Consider the following 19091-nt stretch of genomic DNA (forward strand, 5'->3'; position numbering starts at 1 on the left):
GTTTTATATGTATGATTGTAATGTATTCACACAAAAACTACTGGTTTGATTTCAAAAATTCTACCATTAGAAAGTCGCATTTTCACTTATAGACATGGGGCGTATATGTTGAAGGATATAGCTGGGGCGAACAGCTGGTTTGTTCACAGAGATGAAAGGACTGATGATTCAAGTCAAACTATAAGATTATGCGATTGAACTGCCAGCCTGATTGTAATAACATTTGACGCAGGTTAGTAGCATGTTTAGTAACTAAACGGAAGATGTACTTATTACAATAAATTTTATTTAATATCCTATCCTACTATAATCATACTTATTCTTCCTACTTATATTATAAATGCGAAAGTTTGTAAGGATGTGTGTGTGTGTGTGTCTGTTGTTCTTTCACGCAAAAACTACTGAACCGGTTACAATGAAATTTGACGTATAAACGTTCCTCTTGAATCACTCTATTTATAAAAAAAAACCATCAATATCCGCTGCGTAGTTTTAAAGATTTTAAAGCGTACATAGGGACATAGGGACAGAGAAAGCGACATTGTTTTATACTATGTACTGACAATTGCGGACCTCCATTTTCAAAGCTGGTCAAAAATTTGTAAGCCATTTGTAATTACCACAGATATTACACGCCAATTCAATCCGCTGCCAATTTATAACCCGTTTTATAATTTATTTATCCTTATCCTCATTACGAACCAATCTCAAAAATCGAATTACATGAACGCACAAATTAGCTTCCGCGAATCGTATCGGGGTTAACTCAATAAATTGTTATTCGACAATGATCCAACATCTTTTATAGTAATGGAATAAAAAATGTTCGCAGGGATTGCTTTGGGCTGAGCGTCAATCAGCGGCGAGTGGTGGCCACTGTCGATGTTGAATTATCGATGTTTTATCTTTGTTTTGATGTAGGAAGATAACTTAGTTGGAAGATAACTCTAGGCAAAAGTTGGGAATGTTTGTAAAAAATGTAAATTTTTCTGTTTTTTTTTTTATGTAATATGGATTAAATGGCATTTGTTCTTTAAATCCATGTTGAAAATAAGTGAATTTAAATAATACTAATAATACATTTATTGCGTAGAACAGGGTACACAAAGATAAGAAACGCAAATTAAAAGGAACAATCATGTTTTTACCATAAGAATAAAGCTTTTTTTTTTGTATATTTATCAAACATGTATATGTACTGTCCTCGAAGCTGGTAGCAAATGTAAATTGAATCATAATTAGTATGCCATTGGGCATTTAGAAAATAATAAACGATACATTGGTACGCAAACTAGAACAGCAATTGCTTAGACTTTTACAATAACAAATTAGTGAGATAAAACACTATTTCTTTTTCATTTTCCATAAAAATAAAAAATATATATATTTATAACATATCGATAAACCAATAGCACAACACTATACTCATATAGCGGGACTATAGGCCACAGGGTGAGATATTTCGCGCACCGCCTCCTTGATCTCTTGTACACATCACTCACTACTACGAAACCACTTGTATTTCCAATAGGGCTGAACATGACTTTTTTAAGGCAAAATAAAATAAACTATGACACTTTACCAGTATAAATGTTTATATGGATAATATTTTTAATGTTCGTTATTCTAAAAAGCATGAGAATAACACTTACAACCGTTAATTTAAAATATTAAAAATATTTATATTAGAAGATTTAAGTAAAAATATTAAAACCATTCGACGAAGAATTGATAATTAATATAAATTAGACTAAATTTAAATGTTTTAATAACTGTTATTGTTTAGAAAATACTTTAACGGATTTTAATCGCGATTTATTCATTAAAAGAAAGAAAAAGAAAGAAAGATCAATTTATTTCAATCAATTTATCACGGGGAGACCTCTTCCGAGAGAGGTCTTTAATTTCTAGTTATATGTGTTTGTACTAATTTATATGTATTTCAAGTTTAAAACTATAATAAAATCTTTTTAATAAAAGTGTTTTGTTCACTAATGAAACTATAAACCATTAATTGATCTAAATTACATAAATCGATACAAAAAAATATGAAGCTGAAGAGTTTTTCGTTTGTTTGATTAAATACGCTAAACTCAGGGACTACTGTAACGCACTCAAAAAAAATTCACCGTTGGATATGTTAGCGATCGTTGAGTGCTATACCCATATTATATTAATAGTATGAAATATTTGAATTGCTTTTTTAATATGGTAATGTGACAGCCCTGTAAATGATTTTACAGCGGGACACAGGCTCTATCTTAGCCGCTGAGCTGCATATAAAAGCGTGTCCTTGGAACTTTTCGGCAACTTGGAAGTTTCAGTCAAGCAACATGGAAGTGAAGTACAGCATTTCTTTTATTGTAAGTTTTTTTTTATTACTTACCACAACTTAAGGCCTGAATCCTGAACCTTTTCTAGTAGTATCCTTTACTCCCCTTATCAATTTATCCCGTATGTTTACAAGTTGGCAATCTATTTATAGGAGTGAGGCATTTTAAATGAACGTAGCGCTTACTATCAGCTGACCCACCAGCGCCTTTGCCGACAATGATACAGAAAAACGATCCCAAAAAACAAGAGGGTTCACAATTCGACTGTATATTTGTTTTTTACTCAGTTAATTTTCATCCGATTGTCATCATTCCTTTATAAGAGTTTGATAGGAAAGTGATGGCACCAGGGACCAGGATCCAGGGTCCCAGAGTCGTTGGTGACCTTTTTTGTGGAAAATTCCTTTTCATGAAAAAGGTCCAATAAAAATGGTTTTCTGTCTTAAGAAAAAAGCATATAAGAATGATTGTAGAGTTATAAATATAATATTGCATTATTAGGATTTGTTTGAACGTTATGTAAAAACGTTCGTTGTATTTTTGTCATAGTGAAGAAGTGATTTATAATTGTTTTTAATCAAAAGTGTTAATGTTTGTGCATATGTATTCACAATTGAGTAATTAGTTTAATTAGTTTTTTTAATTATATCATCATCAGCATCATCAGCTCATATATATTATATTCCCACTGCTGAGACACAGGCCCCCTATGAAGTTTCAGGCCGTAATCCACCACGCTGGCCAAGTCCCGTTGGCAGATGCCACATTTCGTCAAACCTTTGATTCTTCGACATGACGGTTTCCTCACGATGTTTTCCTTCACCGTGTCTAGCTGTGGTGATTTGAATAATTTGCAGATAAATTGAAGAATCTATTTTTTCTTGCACGCTGTCTAGTCTCGAATCCTTCTTTCCTCTGTTGCTTTAAGTCCGAGGTCCTTATCACTAAGCCACTGCTATATTTAAATTGGCTTTTAATGTATAGGTGGCAGTGGCTAATAAAGAAACAAATAATAAAATGTTGGGATAAATATTTGTACTGGGTTACTGTTACGGCTTCAGAACAGTTCACACAAGTGGGCTTGTGACCCAAATAATATTTAAATTGTATTAATGTTTTGCAAATTTTGTTTTCTCAAGAAAATAACAAAATGTTTCTAAAATATGTTAATAAACATAATTGAATTTGTTGTGCTGTCGGCCATCTTGAAATTTACATTCGACATAGTATTTTACTAGTCAAGCCCTATCATTTGATACTCATATGACAGACTATATTATTCTATGCTCATATTGAGAGTTGTGCAAAAACATTTTATCTGATATTTTGTGGCCAAAAATGACCGATATTCATCAAACATAGCCTGTATAGCAAGGAAACTAACTTTCAAACTAAGACAAAAAATATGCATCAAAAACTCGCTATCCGTTTGAGAGCTGTGTGTGTCTGCTGTGGCATCATCACAGCAGACACACACACACACAGACAGACAGACATCGACGTCAAACTTACCCTCTATTTGCTTTGTGGATCAAAATTGACCATAACAATGCACGATTTCAATTCAATCTGTATGTAAAGTATTTGTTTCTAGTTATCTGAACAATGCTTGCATTTGAAAGTGTTCGGCTCTTGAAAATCTTTGAATAACGTAAATGAAAGACAATTACAGTCGTTTTAGTGGAACGATGTAATAGAGCTAGTGGTTGGTAGTACTAATGGCCACTATATAAATCTATATCATTCTGATATCCTGATCTGCATGTATGATTATTTTCGAATATATCTGTTAATTTGAACATTTTGATATTTGGAATATTTCTCACCCTATTGGCAATTAATAAAAAAGTGTATGGAATCACACATTTTATGAAATCCTAACATATAAAGTATAAAAATGATATTAACCAACGTTTTTGCTTCAGATTATAGCCTTCATCGCCCTTCGTGATGTCACCTCGACGGTTACAACGAAAGACGTAAGAACCGGTGGACTTCTGAAGCCGCAGGCTGAGAAGATCATCAATGGTGTCATTGACATCGTACAGAGCCACAAGAACAAGCCCCAGCAGAACCAATATCCAAGCTATCCCCAATACCCGCAACAGTGGAACTCCCAAGCGAACTATCAGAATGGAAATTTCCAAAATGGTTTCAACTCCCAAACTCAATATCAAGGACAATTCAATGGACAGGGCCAATACAATTATCAAAATGGATACAACCAAGCTGGAAACTTTGCCCAAAACAACAATTACCAAGGATTCTCTGCACCTAGCCAGGGCTTCAGCACGCAAGGTCAAAACCAGCAGTATCAAATCGTTTATCAGAACACCCAAAATCAGTTTGGTCAAGCGACGAACGTTGGGCAAACTGGGTCTGGGCAGAATGGCCAATACTTCGGCACGACTCAGACTGTAAGTCAGCAAGGGAGTACAGGGCAGTATCAAGGAACTGGGAATTACCAAGGCTCTGGTCAGTATCAGGGCAGCACTGGTCAATATCAAGGTAGCTCAGGGCAGTACCAGGGTGGTACTGGACAGTACCAGGGAAGTTCTGGACATTACCAGGGCAACGAAAATGGATCCATCAATGGACAAGGTTTCCTTGTACCTAATAACCAGGGACAAGGCCCTACTTGCGTTTGCCAGGCGTGGACCAAACCACAATCAGATATTTTGAGCGATACACCACTTCCAGAAAAAACAGAAAAAGCGGGAGATCCAATGCAGCAAGCTAGACTTATGTAAGATATCTTTTATCTAACTCCATTCAAGTTGACAAAAAAAACTTAACTTCATTGGAGTTGAATTTATAGCGCCTGGTGAAATTAAATAGCTGAATGTATTTTTTAACTGGAGCTAAGAGAAATATGTCAGGCGTAATATTTCAGCCATTGTATTGTAAAGCGTATTGTATTTGAATAAATTTATAGCTTTATATTTGATATTTTATTTCAAACACAATAGAATAGTTGATATATTCAACAATAAATGAAATGTCCTGCTTATTATTGTTAAATTATAGATCTTTATGATATATAAAGGATGCAAAAATTTTAATCAAATATATTCTAAATAACATATGCTATTTATGATGTATCAAAAAAAAAAATTATGAACTAAAATATACATATACAGCACTTACATAAGACTTAAACATAAATAGTAACGTTCCGAACGTAAAATCATATTTAATACCAAAAATTAACATTTGTTAGGGCTTCAATTAAAGAGTAATGGTATAATGAAAATTTGTTTATAATAAAACGAATAATTTTTATACATAATTTTTTAAAATTTTGATAAATGAATTCCCTATATAAACCAACATTGAAAACTATATGTAGAGTTTCCGTAAATATACACGTAATTAATAACCCAAAGAATGTAAAAGAAGTCAAAATATGATTTTCAAATCGATCAATATTGAGTTTAAATAACTCAATATTCATAATTCCGTGTCCGTTGTCCAGGGCGATAACCTATGATCGGGCTATGCTTAACAATTGTTAAGAAAAGGCCTATCTTTAAATAGCACCTTATGTCCTCTTTATAGAGAACATGGCAGCATATACTCTAAAGATTGTAGCCTAATTCAGCGTCCAACGTAATGTGACCTCTCACGCCTTTTTCACAGTACGGGAACTGGATCGAAACGGAAGCGTACATCGGAAAAGCGGGGTCCTACGCTCTGGTTTCGGTTAGTAAGATGCGCGCGCAGCGTTACGCAATCGTTACGTAAGAGGGACAGAGGGTTGCAGAGGGTACGTCGGGGTGCGGGGAGCGGCGTGCGGCGGGAGGGTCGAAGGCGCTGGCAATCGATTCTGCACCGCAGTCCGGCTCGGCGTTCGACCATGGCAGACAAGACAAAAGTAACCGAACAGTATTATGCTCCACCTCCGGATCTCGGAAAATGGGAGTCCTTCAGGATCTTCCTCTACAACTCGGAGACGGGGCAGTTCTTGGGCCGCACAGGATCGAGCTGGGGTAAGTCCCACATTCAGTTATATGACGTTCTTTTGGAGGGAAAATCGATTATTGATTGGCAATGCGCAACTGAAAATCGTTTTAAATTCATAATGGAGACGATAGATGCATTTTATTGATTATGTATAAATAGGATGGGCGTTTAAAATAGCTCCTTTGTTATGTAACCTTAGCTTGAGCGGAAATAAAGTGATATTCTTTTAATAAATGCCATCCATGTTAAACATGACTTCGTACTAAAGTGGAGGAAATTTTCTTAAAAAAAATATGTTCAAATTAAGGTTAATCATGAAATATTATTTCAGTAAGGTAATTTCAATAAATATTGTACGTCATACATTCAGAGTACTACTGAATAAAATAATAAAAAAACAATTGTAAAAGTTCATTATAATCATTAACAAAAGCTATTTAGATGCGCGTGCGCATCATTGTTACCGGAAATCACACAATTGCGCGAGATAAGCGCACAATAATGAAACAAATTAACATATTCCTCAGTGATATATTTATCATGTAATTTTTTATTCTCTATTGAGATATCGTTTTCACAATGCTAAATTTTCAGTGCATCATCCGTATGATCGTTTTAGCATAGAAGATTGTACTATTACGAGTTTAAAATAAGAATAGATATAATATATATACTCTTTGTCAATTTTCATAAATCTCAGACAACATTAATATGAAATTTTTCATATCATATCTAAGAGAAACAAACGCAATGGTAATCGTAAAGGTAATGACAGTTGTTATATGCGTGAAACGTCAGTTCCTATTTGACGTTTGTCGTCATATATCATGATTATAGGGTTTCATTGCTAGAGCCTATAAGGAAAATAGGTAGGATAGATGTGTATAAGAGCTGTTAAGCAGGAATGTCTTCCTCTCGAGTTCTAGGATTCTGATATCATAGTTGTTCACGTTAGTAATAGACAACCAGTAAACACGTGTATTATTACATAATCTTGCTAAAGGGACCGTAAATCCCACTGATAATTTCGTAACAATATATAAAGGTATGTTTGTTACCCTTCCACGCGAATACCAGGGAACAGCTTAGATGGAACTTGGCAGTGATGCAATGCACTAGAATAACACATAACCTACAGAAAATCTTGTTTTTGTCCGTGTGTTCGTCCGCGGAAACCGTGGCGCGCAGATTGCTTTTCATAAATCAGTCAGTAAGAGAATGTATGACAGTATTAGGAATCTATAACTATGCTATCATAATTTAACACTTCAGGTGCAGAATTTTATGATAACATTAACTTGGCGTAACTATTTTATGAGGAACATCGTTACTAGAGATAGGTACATTGTTCTCTAAGATGTTCCAAATATAAACAACGTCCAAAATTTGAACTTTAACCTAATGATAAATTAAAATGCTTCTCTATTAGAGATAGCTGGACTTGCTAATACAATTATCTGTAGTTACTGGTTAAATCAATAATAATCTTTACTAACTTACGGTAGATAATAATTAAAACCAATGGGACCACATAGGAGGCACATGAAAATCAATCAAACTGAGGGAAGAGATTTTTATGATTATTTTGAAAGTGAGGTAAAAAAAAATGCAGCCCAATTGATAACCTCCTTTTACTGAAGTCGGTTGATAAAGTTAACGTCACAAGATAGGTAACGTGACAGATACCTTACGAGGATTAAGGCTTAAAACCTCAGTAAAAGCACTGAAGAAACCTATGGAGCGTAGAATGTTATGACATTATATGCGACTACGCTTGACTACGCTTGTGACGCGGCTTTGTCAATGATTTTATTCCAAACTAGCTGCGCCCCGCGGTTTCACCCGTGTAAGTCCGTATCCCGTAGGAATATCGGGATAAAAAGTTGCCTATATGTTATTCCAGTTGTCCAGCTGTCTACGTACCAAATTCCATCGCAATCGGTTCAGTACTTTTTGCGTGAAAGAGCACCAAACACACACACATCCTTACAAACTTTCGCATTTATAATATTAGTAGGAGGATTAGTAGGATTAGCAAGATTTAGTTTTAGGGGATGTTAAAGAAAATTATACTAATGTAACAATCGATTAAAAAAGGGCCGGTTCTCTTGACAGTATTTTTTTGTGTTTGTTACATCAGAACTTTCGATTGGGTGAACCGATGTGATCATTCTCTAATAAGTAGCTGGTGCCTTCCGTGTGGTGGTATTACGATTATGTCTAATTCTGTAATTGTGAAGGCAATTTTGTTTTTTTGTTAAAATGGTTATTGACAAGATTATTTATTGATACCTGTTCATATTATATATGAATTATATTTTTCTCCGATCTTTGTTGTCTCTCCTCCCAAAAAGTAGGAAAATCAGAAAAAGATGCATACGCCTACTTTATGGATTTATAAAGCCCTGAAATTTATCCATCATGTCTAAAATTAACCACACATAATAGGTATTATTATATGACTAAATGACTATAGTCTATAAGGATTAAGTCTTGTATATAGTTAGGTAATATTTCAAGACCTTTGTATTAATAAATAACACTAATTATGGACGGTCATAAACACGTGTGTTAACATCGGTGTGCTAAGGAAAACCATGTCAAGATTTTTCATTATCAGCGTTTAGTATATATTTAGTGCTTATATATGTATTACATGCATTGTTACAAAGAAATGGTTTTAATTTTCATTTTTAATAGTAATTAAATGATATTTATTGCACACTTTTTGAAAATTTTCAGCGAATCGTGCGTTAAGTGAGGACATTTTGACAAATTTCTACAATAAAACGGTCATAGATGATACTGAAATAGAAGAATTAATATAAAATCTAAAATTTATGATCCTATATGAATAATCAATAGGCAGTTAACAATATGTACCTACAACCTTAACTATAATAACATTTCCATATCATCAATTCAGATAATGTAATACTTAAAACAATGTCGATTGAGATATTACAATTTCCTTCAATGCGGAAATGAATACAATTAAACCCTCAGTAATTGTTTTAATTTAAATAACATACCTACATATTTCATATAAATACATGATAACTAAGACTAAGGTTATGTTAAGCTGAATAAAATAAATATGAATAGTTTAAATAAATATTAAACACATTGATTAATGTTTGATTAATGTGCAACGTACATTACATGTTGTTCTTGGTATCAATTTCACAAATGTCACTTCTACTGATTGATTTGTACTACCTATTAACGAGGCACTATGCGATAAGTGCACGCTATTCGTGTAATTAGGACTCTAACACATTGAGCTAGGGTTCTAATTAAATTGGCATTTTTCAAGAGTGGGCCTTGGATGCACTATTTTGATAAATCAGTTTAATGAATTGCGTTATTTGAGGTGTTATTATGGACATATTGAAAAATTTAAGAATGAGATAATTTTGAATCAAATACATGAACGACTTAGGGTTTTCTAATCAGAATTAAAGTGTTTTGTGCCCTTTGTTTGATCTTCAAATAGACTTTTCCCACAAGGACGTATCATTATGTGTAGAGAGAAATGAATAAGATTTAATCTCGTTTTTTTGTTAATCGGTTTCATAAATATTTCTTATAAATTAAATACGAGTAACAATAGCTGAGGGATTTATAGTAATTGTATATTAATTTAAAGGTTTTTATAATTTTACATGTCTTACAATTTTTACTTAAATTTAGACATCTTAATTTGCATACGATCTCTATAAGCCAACACGACTATCCAGCAGACTGGGGCTTTATAGATTTTAAACTGACTATAAGGTCTGAAAGTCTAGGCTTTGCATCGGTAACCTATTTATGGAATCCACAGTAATAAGTGTCCTTGGATCGATCGGAGCCGCGCGCAGCCGAGTCGGCGCAGCCAGGCCGACCTTTGGGTCTGTCCTAATTCTTGCTACCTGCCTATAGTCTTCATAATATTTATGACGATTGTCTTTTAATTGGGTATATTAATTTTCTAATAGATAGGGCCTGACCTATGTTGATTTATGAGTTTCAAGAATTGTGTTTCATAGAAAAAGGGCTTAGGAAATATGGGGCATTTTTTTTCTGCTTATTCTCTATTAAATCTTACTTAGACCTTCGTTTCTGCATTCGAAATAATGGATAGTTACGCTTGATAATTGTACAATTCTAAACATTTAGGTATAGCTTACACAGGCGTACTATATCTTTGGCATAATCTTATCAAAATGGACCATGATTTAGATGGAAAATAATGCCCATGAAAAGCTATTGTAATTTATATTACTTAACCGAACCGAAAATATTCTGACAACAGGAAAAATATTTCTCTTTTCAGAGCGGTTTTCTTCACTTCAGGATAACTTAACGCATACCTCTCGCAAGCGTTTGCATATTTAGCAAAAGGGTGCAATATAAAAAATAACTGATATATCATTATAATCAGTATGTCTTACGATTTAAAATTATATTCTATTTAGTATCATCTATGGGTCTGTAATGTGTTCATGTTACCCTAATATTTCCTTGTTTCTTTGGTTATTATTTTGGTAATTGCTCTATTCTTGTCTGTGAACAAATGTGTGTCTATGTCTTTGTATATTTACGCTTTACGTGTAAAAAATGGTAAGTATCACTATTATAATGCACTTATTTACCGACTTTCAAAACTAAAAGAAGGAGGTTCTCTGTTCGTATGTATGTATTTTAAAGTTATCTATCAAATTGTATGCAGGTGTCATATGTGTTTTAAGTCCTGAATTCATCTTAAACACATCTTAACAAATGTTTAAAGTTTATATCCAATCTTACTAATATTATAAATGTGAAAGTTTGTAAGGATATGTGTGTGTTTGTTACTCTTTCACGCAAAACCTATTGAACGGATTGCAATGATATTTGGTACGTAGATAGCTGGACAACTGGAATAACATATAGGCAACTTTTTATCCCGATATTCCTATGGGATTCAGACTTACGCGGATGAAAAAGCTGGGCGCAGCTAGTTGATTAATGATTTTCACTTTAAAAGCGCTCTTTATAGAGAATCACCATGTATAGTGAGTATTAGTTACAAGCATACAACAATAAATACATGCAATATATATTTCACATAGAATGTTATATGCCGTGAGCATTCGTTCACAGATAATATAGTGACAGGTGCACAGCGCACGCTCATACATAGACACGTGATTTATAAATATCGTTGAATGTATTCCAATTGTGTAAAATAACTTCCACGGCCATATTTAAATCTATATTAGTTGTTCTTCTTGAAAATTAAATCATTTTCGTATATAATAACTTTTTAAGGTGGTTTATATCTGTTTTGGTAACATATGTCTATCTTGATTTAAGAAAAAGATTTCATTTGTCACGTGAGGTCTTATTACATCTAATAGTGATTTATTTTGAGAATATATTATTTTAATTTAAGCAATGTTTGTTTTATATAAGATGAGGTAACTAAATAATTATGAGTAAAACTAACATTTAATAATTGATACTGATATTTAAAGAACTGAGATCAAAAACTATTAAAACAAATTTCTAAGGATGAATTATTGAATGGAGAGTATTATGTAAATACATTTTAACGGAAACCTAGGGAAAATTGATTATTTAAACATGCTTAAACTGTTATACTCTCCCAGCTATCACCCTTATTTCTGCTAAATATTTTCCCATTGTTTGAATTACAGTTACTGTAAATATCAAATATACCAGGTACACATATCATATGTGATTCATCGGTTTTCCTCTGATGCACCATATACCGCATTATTTGTACGCATGCGCATACTTTATGACCTAGGTTGACCTAAAATACTAGGTTTATAGTATCTAGCCGCAAGCGTGTTCTATCGAAGCGCTCATCTGTATTTTATTTCTATACAAATAAAATACAATAGAATGTAAAATGGAGGCTTTTTGAGAGAAAGCAACATTCGTCAAGCAATTTATTCTAATCAACAGTCAGTCAGTATGTTAATTATATTCGATTTATTTACTTATAAATCGGCTAAATATTGCTATAATATGATTTATAGATTTTATAGGCAATTAATAGGAAAACTGTTAATACAAACAGGGTGTATAAAATAAACAGCGCATCAACGAGGAAACATTATTCTTAATTATGTATATTAAATTATTCGTACCTACTCTGTTAACACACAAACACATCAAATACTTTTTAATATCAATATCCAGCGTATTCATTTTACTATCGGTATCTCTAAAAAAAGTTATACTCCTATCCTCAAATAAAGGGTTTTATTTGAGGAGCTTTGAACATTAACTATCTCTTTGGGCCTCTAGATAATAGACTGTATCTGTATACACATTCTAATTAGCGACTCTAATTACAAAATTGGAACAGCTATATTTATCTTCGCTTCATCACCGTTAAGTATAGGTACATATTTGAAAGTATTTATAGTGTAACATGAATTTGATTTATGGCCAACAATGACGATATAAAACAACTAATCTTGTAAATGTTTTTCCAAAACGAAGTTTTTTTTGTTTGTTAATTGATATTCCATGACACCTAAAACTCTTTATTTACGTCTAGATGTTACAAATTAATAAAAAAAAAAAATAAAAAAAGGTGTGTGTGCGATTCACACACGATAGAAGTGAAAATTCAATCGACAAAAGAATGAGATGAATATATATATAAAATAGTATGTATATTTCTGTCTCATTCTTTGCCAGCTTCACTCTACACATTTTTGTATTTGTGTCTCTTACCTGTCGTTTTTCCGTTGCATCAGGTTTGAAATCACAACGATTCTAAAGAAGTTTCACAATAAAATAAAGTTTATCTGAATCAAAAAGAAATACACTGCAGATAATGAGTTACATGAATTATGTAGGTACATTAGAGTTTTATAGCTTAATTTTTTAAACAATGACCCCTGTGCTAGGTTAGAACCTGAGTTACAGGGTTCATTCGTTCGTCCATATAATGAGACATACATATAATTGTTTTGAATGTACTTTATACTATGCAAGTGAATTATTGATAATTGATAAATTTAACTGTATTAAAATAATGATATAATTTAGTTCGATGGCCGGAATCGTGGACGGAAACTGTGTAAAATGATAGTAGAAAACGACTCAACGACGCACAAATATTCATATAACCTTGTACTTTGCCATTAATGAATACTTTTTCATATTCAATTGCAACAATTTTAGTGTAATAGTGTTTTCTTGTGTTTGATTTTACGCAAGTATTGTACAAACAAAATAAATATTACTATTTAACCCGACGTTTCGAGCACTTTACAGCGAGCGTGGTCCGTGACCACGCACGGGGAGGCTAATATGGTTAAAAAAAATCGCGTGTGAATCCGTTAAAAAGTCTTTAATTTTCAAAATTTTAGAGCACCTAAATCCGCGACAGTATTCATGTACGTTTTAATGCTAAACGCAGCAAAACTCGGTCATTGTTCGTTTAACAATTATCATCCATGAACATCAACGTTTAGAAACAATTACGCATTCAGAGTGGGCACGCACATTTGTTCCCATGTCGTCTCTGAACCACTAGACTGTTTACACCGAAATTGGTGAAGTGGTGGGTTCAATTGATTGATTCGTGGAGTGGGTGTGATTAAAATATTTTGGGTTTCATCTATCTAAATTTAAAGAGTACTTACTGTACGCTGTTAGCATTAGAAAAGTGTGATTATAAATTAATATTAAAAAAAAATGTTACTAAATTATATACCGGTATCACGCTAAAATACTGCTTGTTATATATTTTGTTTCATGAAATAGTTGCAATTGTTCCTATTGTAATAGTTAAATTTGTTATTACTTTTAGGAACAAGGTCGAAAACAAATGACAATAGTTCTATGTTGAAAGAGTTCTAACTCACGATTCAGCAGTTTTTAATTATGTAACTTTATTTTACAGCAAAAATCCTCCTATTCTACCTGATCTTCTATGCGGTGTTGGTTGGCTTCTTCGCCGCCATGCTGGCGATCTTCTACCAGACCCTCGATTCCAAGATGCCCAAGTGGCAGATGGACGCTTCCCTGATTGGCAGCAATCCTGGTAAGAAGACTTGTTCTTTCCCAAATAATTTTTAGCAAATTGTATATATCTTATGGCGTTTATTGTCGTTCCAATAACATATGCTACTTACGAGTTTGATTTTCTTAAAACTAAAAAATGGACAATAACGCAAATTTAACCAATACACTTTATAAGGGTTTTACCACTTGCTGATAACGTCCCTATATAACACTTTTTGACATAAATTTTCAATACATTAATTTTCAAGCTGAAACACTAGATATTCAGGGGTTTTTAAAGTGGTACCTTATATAGTTGAGTGTGAAAGATTTGTTTCGATTGATTTATTAAGAGTCAATGTCCCCGTTTACAGGCTTAGGTTTCCGCCCCATGCCCGATTCAGCTAACGTGGAAAGTACCCTCATCTACTACAGGGCTAACGACAAAGGCTCCGTGCTCAGATGGGCTCAAGTGATCGACGAATTCCTTGACCGTAAGTTCGTTTACCGTTTTGCGTATTGTATTAATAAACTACCATATAATCATGGACGTATATATTTATCCGTATGTCCGTCCGTCTATCAACAGGCTGTATCATACGAGCCGTGATAGTTGACGAATGAGTAAACCAGTTGATGAATTCAGAGATGACGCTGCTAGAATAAACGATTAACCAATAGTTGGCACTGTATTAAAATTAGTCGGATGACCGGTTGGTGTCGCTTTTTCGACTTATTCCAACCCTGGTGAAACCGAAGGGCCAGCTTGTTATTTAGCTTAAGATAAAAAAAAAATATTTTCCTTTAATTCAATTATTAATATTTAATGGTCAGAATGATGAGATGTTAAAATGTAAGATACATAATCTTGTTTTATAAACATTTTTTCTTATATTTTTCATTTAATTGAAAAAAGTATTCGTTCATTACAAAAAATACCTCAGGCAAGCTCTTAAGCTGTAGTTTTGATAACACGAAAGAAAAATATGATCAGCATATTTCACATGTTTCCAGAATACCGCAAGAAGGGAAGTGGCAGTGGTGAGGCATCTGGTGCTGAAAACCGCGTCCCCTGCACCCCCACCACTGGCCCCGTGGGTGAGAACCAGGTCTGCGATGTGCCGGTAGACGAATTCCATCCCTGCACCTCTGCTAACCAGTATAACTATGAAGAGGGTGGACCATGCGTGTTCCTTAAGCTGAACAAGGTGCGTAAAAGATTTTGTCATTCTTATCACGTGGTGATTTGTTCCCACTTCAGGGAACGACATTGACGATCATATGCTGGTAGATCTTATATCTATTTTAATTTTTTTAATTAATTGCGATATTTCATTAATTTATTTATGACGCGACCAGTGACCATTTACAATGTAGATACTTGAAAATAACCTTAAAGCTTAATTAAGACTCCTTCGTGGTGTCACCATTATTTACCAAAGGATGCTAAGAAGCAAATATAATTGTAAACATTGAAAAAAGAGAAAACATTAAAAATGCTACATATACATAAAATATTACCGACATATAAAAGTTTACATATTAGTAATTAATAAGGTAATTGTAGTTACGCTGTGATCACTTCTAAAATTGATTGTAAATGATGAATTTTCAGATCTTCAACTGGACCCCGAAACCATACAACAACACGGAAGGCTTACCTGACAAGATGCCAGAGGACCTGAAGCAACACATCAAGATGGTGGTAAGTTTCATTCGAAGTTTAATTTTTGTTTTTGTGGCATTGAAATGCTTTTAAATATAAGAAAATTTTGATGACTAGAATTTCGCATAAATATTTTATATTCTGGCGTGACTTAATTACAAAAAAGGTAAAACAGAAGAAATTCTTGGTGAGCCTTAAAATTTTTACAATTAAATTAGTTTTTACTGTAGCTAACTACCTAAATCCATTAATCACGAATGTTAAAAGGATAGCCTTTTATTAGTATAGATATAGACTCAAGTTATTGAGTTATATGACTTTTTATAGAAAAAGTCATATAACTCAATAACTTGAGTCTATAATCTATATTCCATTCCACAGGTTTTGATATCATTCTTAAAGATTCACAAATGAAATAATTCCAGTCTGGCAAGCCCGAAGCGAACACCGTATGGGTATCCTGCGAGGGAGAGAATCCAGCTGACGTGGAAAACATCGGACCGATCCAGTATATTCCGCGTCGTGGTTTCCCTAACTTTTACTATCCCTTCACCAACAAGGAGGGTTATTTGAGCCCGCTGGTGGCTGTGCTCTTTGAGAAGCCTAGGAGTGAGTTCTGAATATGTCTTATAATTAAAAGTAGCGTCATACGATTGGATCCAAATTGATTAATTTTGGAAAGTAGATGATTATTTTTTACATTATCTCTATTTATTATAAAGGGTTTTGACAAGCATTGACCGTGTCAATCCCATAAAAGAAATCATATCATCGCTAACATGTATTAAATTAACTGGTAAGATAATATAATTTGATCAGTACCTAAGTTTCTCTTGAAATTACTCATACAGGCTTATAAATAAATAATTTAAAATGGTTATAAGTACTTACTAAGAAATAAAATTTCGTGTCTATCACAGAGCATAGCAATATTGAAAGATATTAAATAACTTATCCATGTTTTCAGCCGGTGTTCTGATCAACATCGAGTGCAAAGCGTGGGCCAAGAACATCTTCTACGACAGATACGAGCGGCGAGGGTCTGTCCACTTCGAGCTGATGGTGGACCGCTCTTAAGCGCCCCGCCTCGGCGCCATCGCCACATTGGTCAACACTCTAGTCAACGTCCAGCGTTCCATTACAACCTCACTGCCAAACTGAGTTTGTGATTGGCCAAGTGGTGCTTGGCTGCCAATATAGTTCGCCTATTGGTTAAGTTTCAGTTAAGGTGACTCCCGACGATCATTAAACTAGGTTTATTTCTATTGAACCTGATTTTGTGTTAGACTTTGTGAGCCTCCGTGTGGCAGCTTCTGCGCAAATGTTGCTCGTATTTTCTTGCTCAACGTTTTATTTCTGTCCTTGCAAACTTCTGTGTAATGTGTGTACTGAGTGTGGCGCATTCCATGCCCAGTTTAGTGGTCGTCAAGAGATTGGCCAAGTCAGTTGGCCAAAGGCTGCCATGGTCACACCTGGCGCCGGCTGCCGTACCTTTAGCAATAGCCTAGTCGGCGATTAATTTATATTCGTTTTAGAATAGCCACATGGCAACACAGTTTTGTTTACACGCTTAAATAAAGTTTAAATTATTAAATAATGTTTAATATTTAATGTTTTCTGGACGATGAGTCAATAAATATGCAATAGTTGGTTCCAATTTAGCTTTTTTGTGTGTTTTATTTCAGCCTTTATTCCTATCCTCTTAATGACATAAACGAATACATGCAACATAATTCCTTTCAAGTTACGGTTATGTTGTTTTACGAAATAATTTTAACATATACAATAAGTCTATATAAATGCAAGAAAACTTATAACTATGATATTTGTGCTTACTCTAACAGTTAATTCATTACAATTCATTCATTATTCAAATGAAATTGTTATGAAATATAATAATTTCATTGTTTAAATCTTTTAATATTTTAAAATTTCAACAACCTCCTATAAACTGAACAAAAACTAAAGAGTATCTCTCAGGCGCTGTGTACATTAAGAAAAAAAGAACACAAGCTTTAGTGCCATATAACAACCTTAAAACGAATATAACTTAAAATTTAACATAAAAAATGAACATGGCAATAGGGACAGACTCAGCCATGCTGACGGGCTTTAACCTCCGAACAACGCTGTTTTTTAATCTGCCCACCTCTTTTGTAATTACGAGGTTATTAAATAATAGTCCATACATAGTATACTAGTAGTAATAGTTATTAAATAATAGTTGGAGAGGCATAAGGTCCATTGCAGACCTTACGCTTCTACAAATGGATTGTCGACTTTTTGGGAAGGGATTAAGAAAGGATTGGCGATAGGAATACAGGAATGGACTGGGAAGGGTAAGGAAAAGGATATGGGCCTCCGGCTCCCCCACTCACCGAACGAAACACAGCAGAATGCTATTTCACGCCGGTCTTCTGTGGGGGTGTGGTACTTCCCCGGTGCGAGCTGGCCCAATTCGTGCCGAAGCGTGCTCGACTACCACATACAAAATATTAATGTGGAGTACGCGATTCTAACAAGAATAGGGACGCTAACGATCTTTGTGTCAAATGTCATTTGAAAAATATGATTCACCTAAAAATACTTTTCAATGTTATTTTCAATATCGGCCTGTATCCTTTTAATTCCTATAACGCATATATTATTTAATTAATAAAGTGTTCTATTTAATCTCTTCTGTCAATACACAATAACAAAGGACTGCCTTTTAAATTTATAAGATAAAGGTACGATAAAGATAGACTATACATATTATATACGCTCATCGAAGGTGTCGATGATGGTTTCAAAAATAATTACGTGTTAATTAAGATGACGAGAGGTGAGAATACAAACATTTACGATTTAAAGAGATTAATAAATAATACATATTTCGTAAGCGATACGTTCTATTTAATAATTTTTAACAAACACTAAATCAGCACATTACTGCACCTACATATGTATCGAGTTATGTGGAAGAAACACTCGTATCACATACGGGAAATCCTACTATCCTATCCTACTATCATCTACTAACTAATATTATAAATGCGAAAGTTTGTAAGGACGTGTGTGTGTGTTTGTTGCTCTTTCACGCAAAAACTACTGAACCGATTGCAATGAAATTT

At 33.7% G+C, this 19091-nt stretch overlaps 2 protein-coding genes across 2 annotated transcripts; both read left to right on the forward strand.

The window, feature by feature from the left end:
- The first annotated feature begins 2333 nt into the window (after positions 1–2333).
- LOC119838346 (glutenin, high molecular weight subunit PW212-like) lies at positions 2334–5263 on the forward strand. The gene is made up of 2 exons (XM_038364305.1): positions 2334–2363; positions 4259–5263. The coding sequence occupies exons 1-2, from the start codon at positions 2334–2336 to the stop codon at positions 5081–5083; spliced, it is 855 nt and encodes a 284-aa protein (XP_038220233.1). The 3' UTR covers positions 5084–5263.
- Positions 5264–6143: 880 nt separating this feature from the next.
- LOC119830390 (sodium/potassium-transporting ATPase subunit beta-2-like) lies at positions 6144–17639 on the forward strand. The gene is made up of 7 exons (XM_038353393.1): positions 6144–6322; positions 14212–14352; positions 14687–14806; positions 15327–15520; positions 15928–16017; positions 16404–16587; positions 16946–17639. The coding sequence occupies exons 1-7, from the start codon at positions 6190–6192 to the stop codon at positions 17053–17055; spliced, it is 972 nt and encodes a 323-aa protein (XP_038209321.1). The 5' UTR covers positions 6144–6189; the 3' UTR covers positions 17056–17639.
- Positions 17640–19091: the final 1452 nt, after the last annotated feature.

The sequence above is a fragment of the Zerene cesonia genome, chromosome 1, assembly GCF_012273895.1.
Source record: "Zerene cesonia ecotype Mississippi chromosome 1, Zerene_cesonia_1.1, whole genome shotgun sequence".
In the NCBI taxonomy this organism is placed as follows: Eukaryota; Metazoa; Arthropoda; class Insecta; order Lepidoptera; family Pieridae; genus Zerene; species Zerene cesonia.

Coding starts and splice junctions, on each gene's coding strand:
- LOC119838346 (XM_038364305.1), top strand. CDS start 2,334: ATGGAAGTGAAGTACAGCATTTCTTTTATT. Junction 2,364..4,258: donor AGTACAGCATTTCTTTTATT/GTAAGTTTTTTT, acceptor TTTTTGCTTCAG/ATTATAGCCTTCATCGCCCT.
- LOC119830390 (XM_038353393.1), top strand. CDS start 6,190: ATGGCAGACAAGACAAAAGTAACCGAACAGTATTATGCTCCACCTCCG. Junction 6,323..14,211: donor CCGCACAGGATCGAGCTGGG/GTAAGTCCCACA, acceptor TTTATTTTACAG/CAAAAATCCTCCTATTCTAC. Junction 14,353..14,686: donor CCTGATTGGCAGCAATCCTG/GTAAGAAGACTT, acceptor CCCCGTTTACAG/GCTTAGGTTTCCGCCCCATG.